Source organism: Lepidochelys olivacea (assembly GCF_965140295.1).
Source record: "Lepidochelys olivacea isolate rLepOli2 genome assembly, chromosome: 7".
Taxonomy (NCBI): Eukaryota; Metazoa; Chordata; order Testudines; family Cheloniidae; genus Lepidochelys; species Lepidochelys olivacea.
This window is the reverse complement of record NC_140417.1, coordinates 19,015,363-19,028,831: the sequence shown is the minus strand read 5'-3', so window position 1 is coordinate 19,028,831 and position 13,469 is coordinate 19,015,363. Positions and strand designations below refer to the sequence as shown.

The 13,469-nt window shown below is 44.4% G+C and overlaps 1 protein-coding gene across 2 annotated transcripts; it reads left to right on the top strand.

Annotated features, from left to right (window-relative positions):
- The first annotated feature begins 825 nt into the window (after nucleotides 1–825).
- On the top strand, nucleotides 826–13,070 carry SEC13 (SEC13 homolog, nuclear pore and COPII coat complex component). Of its 2 annotated transcripts, XM_084634008.1 has the most exons (10): nucleotides 826–894; nucleotides 2,372–2,727; nucleotides 4,539–4,583; nucleotides 5,624–5,739; nucleotides 6,977–7,128; nucleotides 8,506–8,639; nucleotides 9,275–9,408; nucleotides 9,964–10,084; nucleotides 11,035–11,181; nucleotides 12,248–13,069. In XM_084634008.1, the coding sequence occupies exons 2-10, from the start codon at nucleotides 2,725–2,727 to the stop codon at nucleotides 12,356–12,358; spliced, it is 963 nt and encodes a 320-aa protein (XP_084490134.1). In that variant the 5' UTR covers nucleotides 826–894; nucleotides 2,372–2,724; the 3' UTR covers nucleotides 12,359–13,069. The 2 variants fall into 2 exon arrangements, with proteins under 2 accessions (XP_084490134.1, XP_084490135.1); XM_084634009.1 differs by lacking the exon at nucleotides 826–894 and having other exon boundaries at nucleotides 2,656–2,727; nucleotides 12,248–13,070.
- Nucleotides 13,071–13,469: the final 399 nt, after the last annotated feature.

Genomic DNA, 13,469 nt, shown 5'->3' with positions numbered 1-13,469 from the left:
ATATTTTTGGTGTTAGATGCCCAGTAACATTATATTTTATTATAGGAGGGAAGTGATTTTATTATAAATTATTGACCCCCTTTGTTATTGCAGTGCTCTGAGCCCTTTGAGAGTAAGGATCAGGATTAAAAATTTAGTTATTATAGTATGACAATCTGTGACCATCTAGGGTTTCACATTTGCAATTATTCTGCACACAATAGTCACAGAAATCCCAATTATTGATTGGTTTGAGACGCAAAAGGGTAAAACTCTGTTTTAAGGACCAGCAGATTTCAAGTTTATTTAGAATCCAGGAGACTTTTCCTCCTGTAAGCTCTGAGCGGCTGCATGGAAGCTCATTGCAGAACTGGGGCTTACAGGTAGCAATTTTGAGAAGCAATTGGAGCCTTACAGATAGCAATTTTGAGAAGCTAACCTTTCAGATGCTAACTATGGTGTCCTAACAACTGGAAGAAACTTTCAACAGTTATTTAAAAAATTGAGAGTTAAGGGTCTAGTTATACTCATGACTCTCAACCAGTAGTAGAGAATAGGGTGACCACTGACCAGGTGTCTGGTTTTCGACCAAAACACCCAGTTCAAAAGGGATCCTGATGGCTCCGGTCAGCACTGCTGACCAGGCCGATGACTGTCTGTTTGGCAGCTCCACACAGTGGGACTAGCAGGCTTCCTACTAGCCTTCACACTATGCAGCTCCTGGGAAGCAGCCGGCATGTCCCCTCTCTGGCTCCTACGTGTAGGGGCAGCCAGGGAGCACTGCACACTGCCACTGCCCTCGCAGCTCCCATTGGCCAGAAACCACAGCCAATGGGAGCTGTGTGGGCAGCACCTGCAGACAGGGCAGCGCCTCCATGTAGGAACCAGGACGGCTGCTTCTGGGAGCTGCTTGAGGTATGGGCCTCCTGGAGCCTGCACCCCTGACCCCTTCCTGGGCCCCAACCTCTGCCCCAGCCCTGATCCCCCTTCTGCCCTCCAAACCCCTCAATCCCAGCACAGAGCACCCTCCTGCATCCCAAACCCCTCATGCCCACCCCAGAGCCCATACCCCCAGCTGGAGCCCCCTCCAAACCCCAGCTCTGATCCCACTCCCGCCCACCAAACCCCTCAGTTCTAGCCCAGAGCACCCTCCTGCACCCCAAACCCCTCATCCCAGCCCCACCCCAAAGCCCACACCCCCAGCTGGTGTCCTCACCCACCCCCCACACCCCAATCCTCTGCCCCTTCCCAGAGCCCCCTCCTGCACCCTGAACCCCTCATTTCTGGCCCCACCCCAGAACTCACATCCAGAGCCCATACCTCCTCCCAATCCCCTGCCTGAGCCCAGAGCCCCCTCCCATACTCCAAACCCCTCGGTCCACCCCTCAGCTCCCTCTTACACCCCAAACTCATCATCCCTGGCTCCACTCCAGAGCCCTCACTCCCAGCCAGACCCTCACTCCCTCTCACACTCCAGCCCCCTGAGCCAGCCAGGTGAAAATGAGCAAGTGAGTGAGAGTGGGGAGAGCGAGTGACAGAGAGAGGAGGTGATGGAGTGAGTGGGGCCTCAGAGAAGGGGCAGGGCATGGGTAGGGCCTCTGAGGAGGGGCGGGTCAAGGGTGTTTGGTTTTGTGGGAGTAGAAAGTTGGTAACCCTATTAGAGAGGCTAGTGGATGCTGGCCAAAGATTAGAAATATTTGGAGCTGGGGTTTTGGTCCCAAATCCCTATGTTTTTAGCCAGATGTGAACTTCCAATAAGTTTGAGGCTGTTTCAGTTGAGATTTTGGCTTATCTCGAGCAGTATGGCTGAGCCCTGTGCACTGTAACTCACCTGTTAGTTCATACCAGCTCTAACCCACTGGTGCTGCTCTCTCCAAGACATTGAGTTAATGGGAATAGGACAGCAAAACAAGCAGTTTAGGGCTTGCCAGTGTGTTAAATTGTTCCTGATTAACTGTTCTATGGTTCAGCTAAACAGGAACGAGGCATTTTTATTCCAGACTCAGTGTCCACAGCTGGAGTTAATCAGGAACAACTCCCTGGGGTAGGGCTGCCACCTGTCTGGTTTTTGACTTCTGTGTCTGGGTAATGTAGTAGGCAAGCCCTTTAATCTGGGTAAAAGGGCAGCTGCCTGAGGTGGCTAGTCCGTTTTAAAGGCGAAATGGAAAATCTAGCAGGAGTTGCTATTTGGCCCCCTGGGAAGTTTGGGGTCACTGTGTGGGCTGTTTTAGGAATGAATGAGATTCCCCCTCGATGAAGTGAGCTGTAGCTCACGAAAGCTCATGCTCAAATAAATTGGCTGGTCTCTAAGGTGCCACAAGTCCTCCTTTTCTTGTTGCCCCCTCCCTTGGTGTCATTAACTTAATACTGGAGAGTGGTATGCTCCCCACAGGCTAGAGAGCAACTGGCGCTGGAGGAGCTAGGCCTGCCCGCAGGCGGCACTGAGCTGCGAGGGCAAGGCAGCAGGACAGGTCTTGAGCGCAGCAGGGCCTGAGAGCTGGCGGTGGGTAAGGAAGCCCATCCCGCAGGGGTGAGTGCCCGCACGGAGCAGGACGTGTGGGAGAGCTGGGCCTGAGCGGCAGGCGGAACCTTGGCGTGACGGGAAGAAGAGCGTGGGGCTCATGTTCCCGACCGGGGTGGCTTCATCGCCGGACCGGGAGCTGCCACGTCTGAGAACCGCCGGCTGCAGCCGCAGGAACCCGGCCCGGCCTAGCCCGCAGCCAGAGCAGCGTTAGCGCCGCCGCCATGGTAAGGTTCCCGCGAGCGGCTGATTTCCACCGGGAGGGAGACAGTGCCCCAGGGCCTCGACCTCCCTGTATCTGCGCGGGCCGATCAGGTCCATCCCGCGCCCCCTGCCTGCCCCGGGCTTCCCGCGGGACGGGCCCTTCTCGCCTCCCCCGCGGCCACTGGCGGGGGGCGTCTTCCCCGCTTTCGCACTGGCCCGAAGTGAGGACGGGCCCCTCGCTTCCTCGTCGGCCGTAGGCTCGAGAGCTCCCACCTGCAGGGCCCTGGCCGGGTGATGTCTCCATGCCCCAGCAGCTCCGGTTCAGTAGTTCCCCTGCCCCCTTTACCCTGTTGTGCGATGGGTAGCAAATCAGAAACGTCGCGGGAGTCGAGTGTAGGATAGAGAAGATAAATCTTTTGTTTGAAGAGGCAGCAGAAGTGTAGCCCCAGCGGCGGCTGCTCGTGGCTGTTCCACAAACTACAGTGCCTCCTTGGAAGATACATAAGCTGTAACAGCCCCGTTGGGCTTTGACATGTGATGCATGCCTGCTATATACCTAAGACTTGATCGGCATTACCAGCTTATGTTGCTATAACCATGTCGCTCAAGGGCGTGGAAAATCCACACCTCTGAGTGACGTAGTTATACTGACCTAACCCCCCATTGTAGACCCTGCTATGCCGGCAGGAGGGCTTCATAGCTCCTGCCTTTCGCTTAGGTGGATTAACTATGCCAACCGTAGCAGCTCTCCTGTTGGCATAGTCATGTCTTCACTGAAATGCAGCAGCTGCACTGGTTCAGCACTGTAAGTGTAGACACGTCCTTGTATAGCGCTTTACACCCTGGGGGGTGTTTGGTATCATTAACCCTGTTTCACAGACTGGAGAACTGTACTTTACAGGTGAGGCACAGAGAGGTGAAGTGACTTCTTTGTAGCCTGTTTGTCTGAATTGGAGTAAAAACTCTGGAGCTCCGGCCCCTTATTTTAGCTGCTGCCTAGTGGTCTTGTTGCCTTCTTACAAAGGGACTGTTAGCAAGATGCAGAATAGATGCAAAAAGGCTGTCTCTGCCAACCAAACAGGATTCGTTGGTATTCTGAAGTGAGCAGTGCCAGGTGAATGAAGTCAGAATGTGGGGAAGTTCTGAATTCTGAATGTCTGGTGAGGGTATTCTCTTGTCCTTCATCCCCAAAAAGTTTACTAGGGGGACTGAACAGTTCAAGGGATTGATGGGTACAATCCTTTACTTCTGCATTGCTTCATCAAGTCTAGTCTGGCTAAGGAGCTGAAATAACTAGGAGCTGATGCCTGTTCAGGTGGGTCCTGTGAAATGAGTTAGGTTTCAGTCCAGTTTCCAATCTCTTTGCACTGACACACATTTGTTGACAGCCTCAGCAAAGACTAGTCAGGGAGATCAAGCTGTCCTTCCTTCTCTAGATGTGATTCTTCCAGGACAGAGGCTAAAAATATTGGTAGGGTACTGTGTGGAGGATTGCATTGCCAGGGCCTGGGCTTTCACTCTTTTTCATAAATAAAAGAGAGGACTTCATTCTCTGTGGAGGGCCAAGTCAGTGCCAAATTCACTTACCAAAACCCAGAACAAAGCATGCCTATTTGTACTTTTTCCACCTTAACAACAACATTTGCAAAGATAAACTAAGATTGACCTGAAATGAAGTTCTTATTGAATGGAAATGGGTTATATCCTTAGTGAAGCATAGGTGATTACATCTTACCTAGGTATTTTAATATAAATTTGCCTCTGGTTAAACTATGTTAGTTTCTGTCTCCAGGTTGGCATCTGCACTAAATATAAATTATTTTTCCCCACCCAGGTGTCAGTAATTAACACTGTGGACACCTCTCATGAGGACATGATTGTAAGTATTTTAGTTTTTAAAATAAAAACTGAGGATTTTTTTCTTCAGTAGAGCAAAACTGTTTTAATTTTGTTTTTTTAAGTGTAGTAGTGGGGAAAATTCTGCTCCCAGTTACCTGTGTAATCCCAATGACTTCAATGAGCTTATCCTTAAGGCACCTCCTAGTGACAGCTTGAGTGAGCGTGTAGTAGAGGTAAGGGGATGTGTTACAGCTTTGGATGGAAGAAAGCAAAAGCCTTGAAAGCTGTTAAGCCTATTTCATTTGGTGATGGCTAGGGAAGTTGAGCTGGTTGAGGAAGGAGAAACAATTAAGAGCTCTCATTGTAATGTCTGGGACCTGCTGCTGTGAAACAAAAAAAAAAAAACCCCAACCCTAAGAACGTAGGCTGTTGCTTAGAGAACTTGGAAGAATGAAATTGAGGAGGATTAACATGTGCATGCCTACTTAGATAGGGAGTATAATGGCACTTCAGAATGTGAGTCTTCCACTGAAAATACAAGGGCCTTTTCTTGATAACTCTGCACTTCTTTGGTGCTTTATATGGAAGGATCTCAAAATGACTTACAAACATTGATTAATGAAGCCTCTGGATACACAGGTGAGGTAGGTCAGTATTCTTTTATTTTACAAAGAGGAAAGCTGAAATAAATAAAATTAAGCAACTTGCGCAGGGCTAGAGAGTCAGTGGCAGAGAGTGAACCCCAGAGTACCAGCTTCCTGTCCCTTGCTATAACTACTAGACACTACTACTTTTTACTATAGTGGAATGATATACCCAAGTCATAGAGAAGTGTAAAATACTTTTAATATCTGTATTTTAATAGCTAACTCTTTTGAGAAAATAAGAAAATATCTCTGGGAAATGAAATGATTTATATGAATAAGATCATTTATAAGCTATCTAACCTTTTTATCCTACTGCTCTGACTTGGTAAACAGTTCACAATTGTTACAGCTACTTTTAAAGCATAAAATCCATAATATTTATTAATGCAGCAAGAGTATGCAGATGTTAATGGAAGTCTCTGTTACCTTCCAGCATGATGCTCAGATGGATTATTATGGTACTCGATTAGCAACCTGCTCCTCTGACAGATCTGTAAAAATCTTTGATGTAAGGAATGGAGGGCAGATCCTCATAGCTGACCTGAGAGGGTGAGTACATTAAATGAAAAATAATCTCATGTAACTAATCAATGGATTATTGGCATGACAATGTCTGGTGGGATGATATTGGAATCATTATTATTATTTATGCAGGATATTATCACAACACTAATGAACCATAAATTCCTTTATTAAATCAAAAGACCAAATGGTATTTATACAGTTGCTCCAAACATGCCTAAAAAGTGTAAATAATAAGCAACTTACCACATCCAAACAGTAACAAAACATTTATAAGCATTTGATCAAAATTCTTACAAATGGGCTAAACCCAGTGGGACTTAGACCCATATTGGTTGGCTCCAGCATGGTCAGGCAGGTATTAGTAATGGAACGCTTTGAGTTTACTTTTTATACCCTTTAACAAACAAGAGGTGTCACTGCCAAGTACTGACTTCAGCTAAAAAAAACAATTTGAGACAGTTCACCCTTATTTTCTAGTCTTAATCCAGAGAAGATTTACAGCCTTTCCTCTCTACCGCTGACAAACAGGTTTTTGTTTTGTTTTTCTCCTTTGCACCTGGGGTCACACAGGCCCTAATTTTTGAACTAACATTGGCATGTGGGGTGAGAAGATCTGCTTTGGCTTTTAGGACAGGTTCTGTTTGTCTTATTGCATCAGACATCCTCTGTACTTCATTGCTTCTGGCCTTATAATTAATTTCTTTCATGCTCTTTCTTTTACTTGCTAGTTAGGCCTTTCTTTACAACACATTTCTTTAACCAGACTTAAGTTAACTTTTTAATTTTCTAATTTTATATTTATTCTACAGGTGCGTGTTTTTTTTAAATGATGTGCATAATAATTCACACCTGCACTATGCAGTGTGCACTATAGATTCCTCCTGGGAAGTAGTTACTCTGGCTGGCTGTCTTTAAACTTTCCTTGTATTACTGTGAGTGGAGAAAGCAAGCAAGTTAAAAATAACTTGATGCTTTTCAACCTTGACATCTCTGGTATTCTAGAAATAAATATGCACTCTTAGTAGCTAGTGTGTGAATGAATATTTTGGATTTTCTCTTAACCAATGCATCCAAGTTGCACCCTTCATTGCTCTCCCACTTTCATCTTGACACTACAAAAGTGTCTGGTGGTCATTATTTGCAAGGGGGGAAAAATTGCTTTGCAATTTGCCTGCTGTGAAACAGGCAAGATTGAAAGAGGTTTCTCCTCTTCAAATGCCATGCTTTCCTTATCTTTCCCAACTACTGTTGTTTCTTATAGCCATGAAGGTCCTGTGTGGCAAGTTGCCTGGGCTCATCCCATGTATGGAAATATTCTGGCCTCGTGTTCCTACGACAGGAAAGTTATTGTCTGGAAGGAAGAAAATGGCACTTGGGAAAAGACATATGAGTACACTGGGCATGACTCCTCGGGTACGTGGAGTGTTCTAACTGTAGAGGAGATCTAGTTGTATCTTAATCTTTTTGCTCATCTGTCATATAACAATGTGTGTGTTTGACAGTCTTGGGTGTTGGAAGGTGACTGGGGTTTAAAATTTTAATGTCATTTTTATTAAATAAGGGGGGGAAAGGACTATTTCATAAAATACCATCTTAAACTGGCATGGAGAAGAGTTCTACAATATAGTGCTTCCTTCCCTATGTGGCCAGTCTCAGGCTTGATAGTTCATTATATATAACATGAACATCATATGAAGGGTATTGTATGCTATGAAATGTGTCACAACAATGAATACCTAACTGAACAAGCTTACAGGCATATCATGCTAGATGGGTATAATACAGCACGCTACAAACAGAATGGTATATGGTCACTATAGCGGGAATGCTTTCAGAGTAGGTGGGGTTGGTTTACAGTGCTGTTATTTTTTTTTTATAAAGAGGCTGTTCTGTGAGAGTGGCAGGCCTTTCTGGATCATCGGTCTCCCTTTTAATTAAAAAAAAAAAAAAACACAACCCACAGGACCCTGGGTTGCTGTGCTCAGCCTCCTGAGGAAGAGTGGAAAAGATGTAGGTGCCCCATCCTGCTGCTTCATGTGTTGTCAGCTTAGCTTGAGTAAGGACTGCTGTATCAGGTCTTTGGTGTGTACGTCTCTCTTTATTGGGCCAGCTGAGCTGCTGTTGGATAGCACGAGATACTTGCTTCTAGGGCTGAGCCTGACTGAAGGTTTAAGATTCCAATTCTTTAACAGAATATGACTGTAGACTTACAAAAACTACAAATAAGTGCATTTTGTGGTGTTGGGGGCATTTTTGGCTGAAGAGGTCTCTGTGCACACATCCATCACCTCCCCCTAGGGATCATCACAAGAAGTTTGTGGCAAGGGGGTCACACTATTTGTGTACTGGCCAGAATCTCTCAAGTACTCTTCTCTGCCAACACTGAACACAGTCTCTGCATCACTCCCATTCCTGGTAGGAAGGAACAGGGTTTTGGAACCTGAAGACCATAATTATGCACAGTAGTATGCTGTGCTCCCATTAAGTACTCACCTGGCACAAATAAATATGGTTTAAAGCAAAATAGCTGTTCGTTTTTCCTCTGAATCTGATGTTGATGCCTATAACTCAGTTCCTGGCTCTGTTCTGGGGGTCTCAGCTGTCACAGAAGAAACTCAGGATTTCAAACTATTCTTAAAAATGCTGCAGGTATTTTATTATCTTCAATAAGGACCCTTAAGCTGATTAAAAAGGTAACTTACTTCATCTTAGTGCCTTACTTGTGGCTTCCAAAGTGTCATACCAGTCAGTCACCAGGGAGTAATCCAATCTTCAATATGTTTCTGACAGTGAATTCCGTCTGCTGGGCACCACATGACTATGGCTTGATCCTCGCCTGCGGGAGCTCTGATGGGGCCATTTCATTGTTGAGCTACACAGGCGATGGGCAGTGGGAAATCAAAAAGATCAGCAATGCGCATACTGTAAGTGTATTTCTATAGCTCCGTGAACATGCACGTTGCTCTGTAGGCATACTGTTGTTGCCCCAAAGGGCTTACAGTCTAAGTCAAGACAGAGAACAGTGAAGTGACACACACTTGGAGAGGAGGTTTCCCAAGATGAAACATGACAGAGTTTTTGTTAAAAGTAAAATATAAGTGGGAAGCTGTTGTACATTGTGGACAGTAAAATAGAATGGAAATGAGAGATGACTGCAGTGCCAGGTCTGCCCTGTGACCTCAAATGCTGCCTTTAACAATAGTCATTCAAAGCTGTAGCACTGTGCAGCTTTACCTTGTCTTAGTAAAAACAGAAGTTGATTTATGTAGCCACTTGCATGAGAAAGGTGTAGTTTTTGTCCACTAAACTTTTTTTCCCCTCCCCCTCTCTGCCCTCCTGGCCTTCTCAGTAATTGTTGTGCTGTGTTTGAGACTAGACCATATCTGGTCTGCTTGCTCATCAGATCTCAATACAGCATTGTGTAGGAAACTTAGGTTCAGGAGTCATCCCTGGATGCTTGCTGCCCTGGAGCAGTATGGAAGGTAGAGATAGTATCTCTTGTAACCCCAGCATCTTTAAAGAGTAAGAAATCTAACAGTGAAATTCTGTTCTTGCACAGATCGGCTGTAATGCTGTTAGCTGGGCCCCTGCAGTTGTACCAGGAAGCCTTATAGACCAGCCATCTGGCCAAAAACCAAATTACATCAAAAGATTTGCATCGGGTGGCTGTGACAACCTCATCAAGATTTGGAAGTAAGCATCCCCGCTGTCTGAATTAGAGACTTTGTTTCTTTCCTCTTCCTGTAAAAGGGAACAGTTTCTTTGCTGATCTCCCAAATAACCTTTATATGTCATCGTTGGTATCTCATATAACGTTTTAAGTAATTCCATGTTGCCTTCCATGCTTTAAAAGCTTTTCTCTTAACAGTTCCATGACTTTTGCATCCTATTGCATTTATTATGGTGGTTAAAACTCAACACAATCCTGCTTCACTTTATATTTTGAGAAGCAAATATACTTTGAACTGGCTGTGCCCGAAGTTGTTGGAATATAATTCCAACTCTCTTGAGCCAAGAGGTGTACAGACCATGGAAACTGAATTCTCATCCCTAGAGCAACTGTCCCTTCAAGTCAGGCCTGTGTTATACTGAGGGGGAGAAGAAGGGGATGTCTGCTGCCAGCATTATGGATAAATCCGACACCCTCTCAGGAGTATTGAATACATTACAGAATACCACCTTCCAAAATGGGAGGGGTTGTTGCTGCTGCTCCTTTCTTTGCATGAATATGTCTTACAATCTCTTCAGAGAGGAAGATGGCCAGTGGAAGGAAGAACAGAAGCTGGAGGCTCACAGTGACTGGGTCCGAGATGTAGCCTGGGCTCCCTCCATAGGTTTGCCAACAAGTACCATTGCCAGCTGTTCACAGGTAAGACACTCATCCGTGAGAAACATGCTGGCTCTGACAATGCCCCCCACTTCAAGATTGCTGTGCTGCATGAAAGGTAATCAAGTAGGAGAGATAATGCAGCTTTTTCAGCTCTAACCAGTCATCATGCCAATCCATTGTTCTAGGATGTTGTGCCCCATCTGTACTTAGCTGTCCTAGGCTTCTACTACTTCCCTTAAGAAATTTCTACAGAGTTTGAGCTCAGATGCTTAACAGACGTAATATTTGACGAGAGTGAAGGAGTAGATCAGTGCAGCAAAGACAGCCATTTGATAGAGAAAGAAAAAGTGGGTACAGGAGTCCCATTATGAAGTGTGGTTCTAAGCTGAAAAGCTCTTAATGACTTGGGATCTAACTTGCCCATTTCACAAATAAAAATATTTTTTCCCTAATTGCTAGCCCTGCAAATAACCTGAGATTTGAGGGTCCAGTCCTCCTTTCAGGTTCCTATAGCCTCAGCAGTAATAAAGATTCTCCAGTTGGTATTTATTGAACAGTTCCACTGCTGTATGTGCCAGAGAAGAACTAGCTCGCTCTTGTGTGGCAGTGTTGGCTTTGTAAGACTGGCAGAATAAAAAGTAACGAGAACATATTTATGTCAGAAAATTCAGCTGATGTGACCCAGAATGCTCAGAGAGCAGATCTCTTGAGGAGGGATATGTCAATATCTATATAGCTACTTTTTTGACCCCAACGGCACTTTAATGTTTCTGCATTTTTCATTTAGACCTCTTAGAAAAACCAAACCTGTCCAGCACTGTTGTCGTCATGGTGTTTTTAAACAATTGCACATAAAATGACTATCTTACAGATTATGTTGTTGCTGCTTTTTGAAGTGAGCAGAGTGCAGCTATAAAGCCCAGATAATCTTGTTTCAGTATTGCAATATGCCACCATTGGTTCTACAGACTTGTTTTGCTTTTTCTCAGGATGGCAGAGTGTTCATCTGGACTTGTGATGATGCCTCTGGAAATTCATGGTCACCAAAATTGCTGCACAAGTTCAATGATGTAGTCTGGCACGTTAGCTGGTCTATTACTGCAAACATTCTTGCTGTGTCAGGAGGAGACAACAAAGTGAGTGCTGTGGCTTGAACTTTGCGTGTGGCTGTTCTCAGTAGAGCTAACTGATGGAGCACAATGCTAACTTAAGCTCTGAACTGTTAGGTGCTTTTCCAAATTCTCAGTTGAGCCATATCAAGAACATGACTTCTGGTGTAGGCTCCAGTTCAGCATGAAGGGCTTTCTTCATTCTTGTCTCTAGTGGATGTACAAGCCAGTTCTCTTAACAAAATACTTTAAAGGCAATTTGAAAATAAGATTCTGTTTCTTTCAGTGAGAGAGTTAAACACCTGATTTTTAAAACACTAAAGAGCTAAATTTTTTTGGAGTATTTTGAAAAATACAATCCTTCCAGTGTACATTCACTTTAAATAGGGGTGTAGTTAGTTAGAATTTATTCTGGAGAATTGCACTGTCCAGATTCTGCTGGTCAGTTAACCACCTACCCTGACTTAACTGAGATGGTCAGCAGTAGCATCACACAGAGAGGACTACCTTGATCTGGGAATTCAGTCTCTTGTATTAGGTTTCCTTTTTCACATTACCAGTCACACGTGAATCTAAGTGAGGTGTTTTAAGTCTGTCTTCCTATCTTCAAACCTCCTTATCCTAAGTATTCTAGTGCTACCTATTTCTTGTACATTACCTTTCCTGTTCTCTTCATCAGAAAGGCCAAACTCCTGTTCAACTACTTAGGACTGACAAACTGCAGTGCTTTCTGGGGTATGGAAATTAGAATTGCGGTCCAGTATTGTTTGATGGCAGTGGAATCAGTTAGTGTCTTATGTAGGATATTAACATACCATCCCTTCCTTGTGCAGTTATAACTGTCAGAACTTATGAATTAGGATGTCAGTCATTGTCTGGGTTGAGAGCATTATGAAGAACCTTTTATCATTAGGCGTGATCATATGAAGAGATGACTGGACTCAGCAATATGCAGAGGTGTTTTTAAAAAGTGTATGAAACGAACAATGGTGGGGAAAGACCATGTGGTGTACAATGAACTCCAAAAGAAGGGAGGGGAAGAGTACTGGTATTTTACTAAGGCTAATACTTCTCCTTCCTGATCTGTTTTCAGGTCACTTTATGGAAGGAATCAGTAGACGGACTGTGGGTGTGCATCAGCGATGTCAATAAGGGCCAAGGAGCAGTGTCTGCTATTACAGAGGGTCAGCAGAACGAACAATGACAGATGGATTTAATAGCACACTAGTTGCAATGCAAGGAGATTAATCACTTAACATGATTTATATGACCCTTCTAGATATGAAAATCTGATGAACATCCTGTAACCGTTAATGGTAAAAGCTACAAACGCAGTATTGATCATCAGCCTTAATGTCAGTTTTCTGAAATTGAAGATGAACTGTAGAGCAAAATATTGTGCCCTATGCAGTTCCTTTCTGATGTGTAATCAGAACCTCCCTTCCTCTACACGATCAGGGTCTGACTTATTCTTTTTGCTGGAGGACTTTGGTTAACTCAACTGAGGACATCACAGATAAGTACTGAAACTTGAGCTGTGGCTCTCCTGGTGGAAAGGCTCTGACCAAGGCTCAACATCCCCTTCTTCAGAAGAGGGCTCGGAGAGCTTTCAGCTTGAGCTGTGCTCTCCCCACTCAAGTACCCTAAAGACTTGCCAGAGTCCTTCACCAAAAAAAGAATCCAATCCTGATACCTAGTGAAAACAACTTGAGGGTAAGACGAAGGACCACACAGAGACTACCTTCATATGGAAAGGAGCAGTGAAGTGTACAAAGGTATTATTGCTTTACAATTTGTCTTTACATTTGGTTGAAAGTTCTTATTTAAAAATTTCCCAAATCTTCAAAGCTATTAATTTTAAACTATTTCTTTTTTAGACACTTTTGTGTACTGTACCTCAGGTGTTTTTTGGTTTCAATAAAAATGGAATAAAGTCCTATTGGTTACAACCCTGGTGTTCTGTGCTAACTGAGAAATAATATGTAGCTCTCATAATCAGCAAATCTCAAAGCTCTTTACAAAGGAAGTCAGTATTATTATCCCCATTTTACAAATTGGGAAACAGAGGCACAAGTTGGGGAAGTGACCTGCCCCAGGTCACCCAGCAGGCCAGTGGCAGAACCAGGACTAGAACCCAGCTCTCCTCAGTTGCAGTGCTCTTTTTGACTAGGCCACCCAGCCTTTTGTTTGCAGTGGTTTTACCATGAGTGTCTATCCAGTGTCCAGTTAGCCATTCCCCACTACTGTTCCTTTCTTTTGCAAAAAAAACCCCTCAGATTTGTGACCAGCATTAACATCAGGTGGCTGCTGGAGAC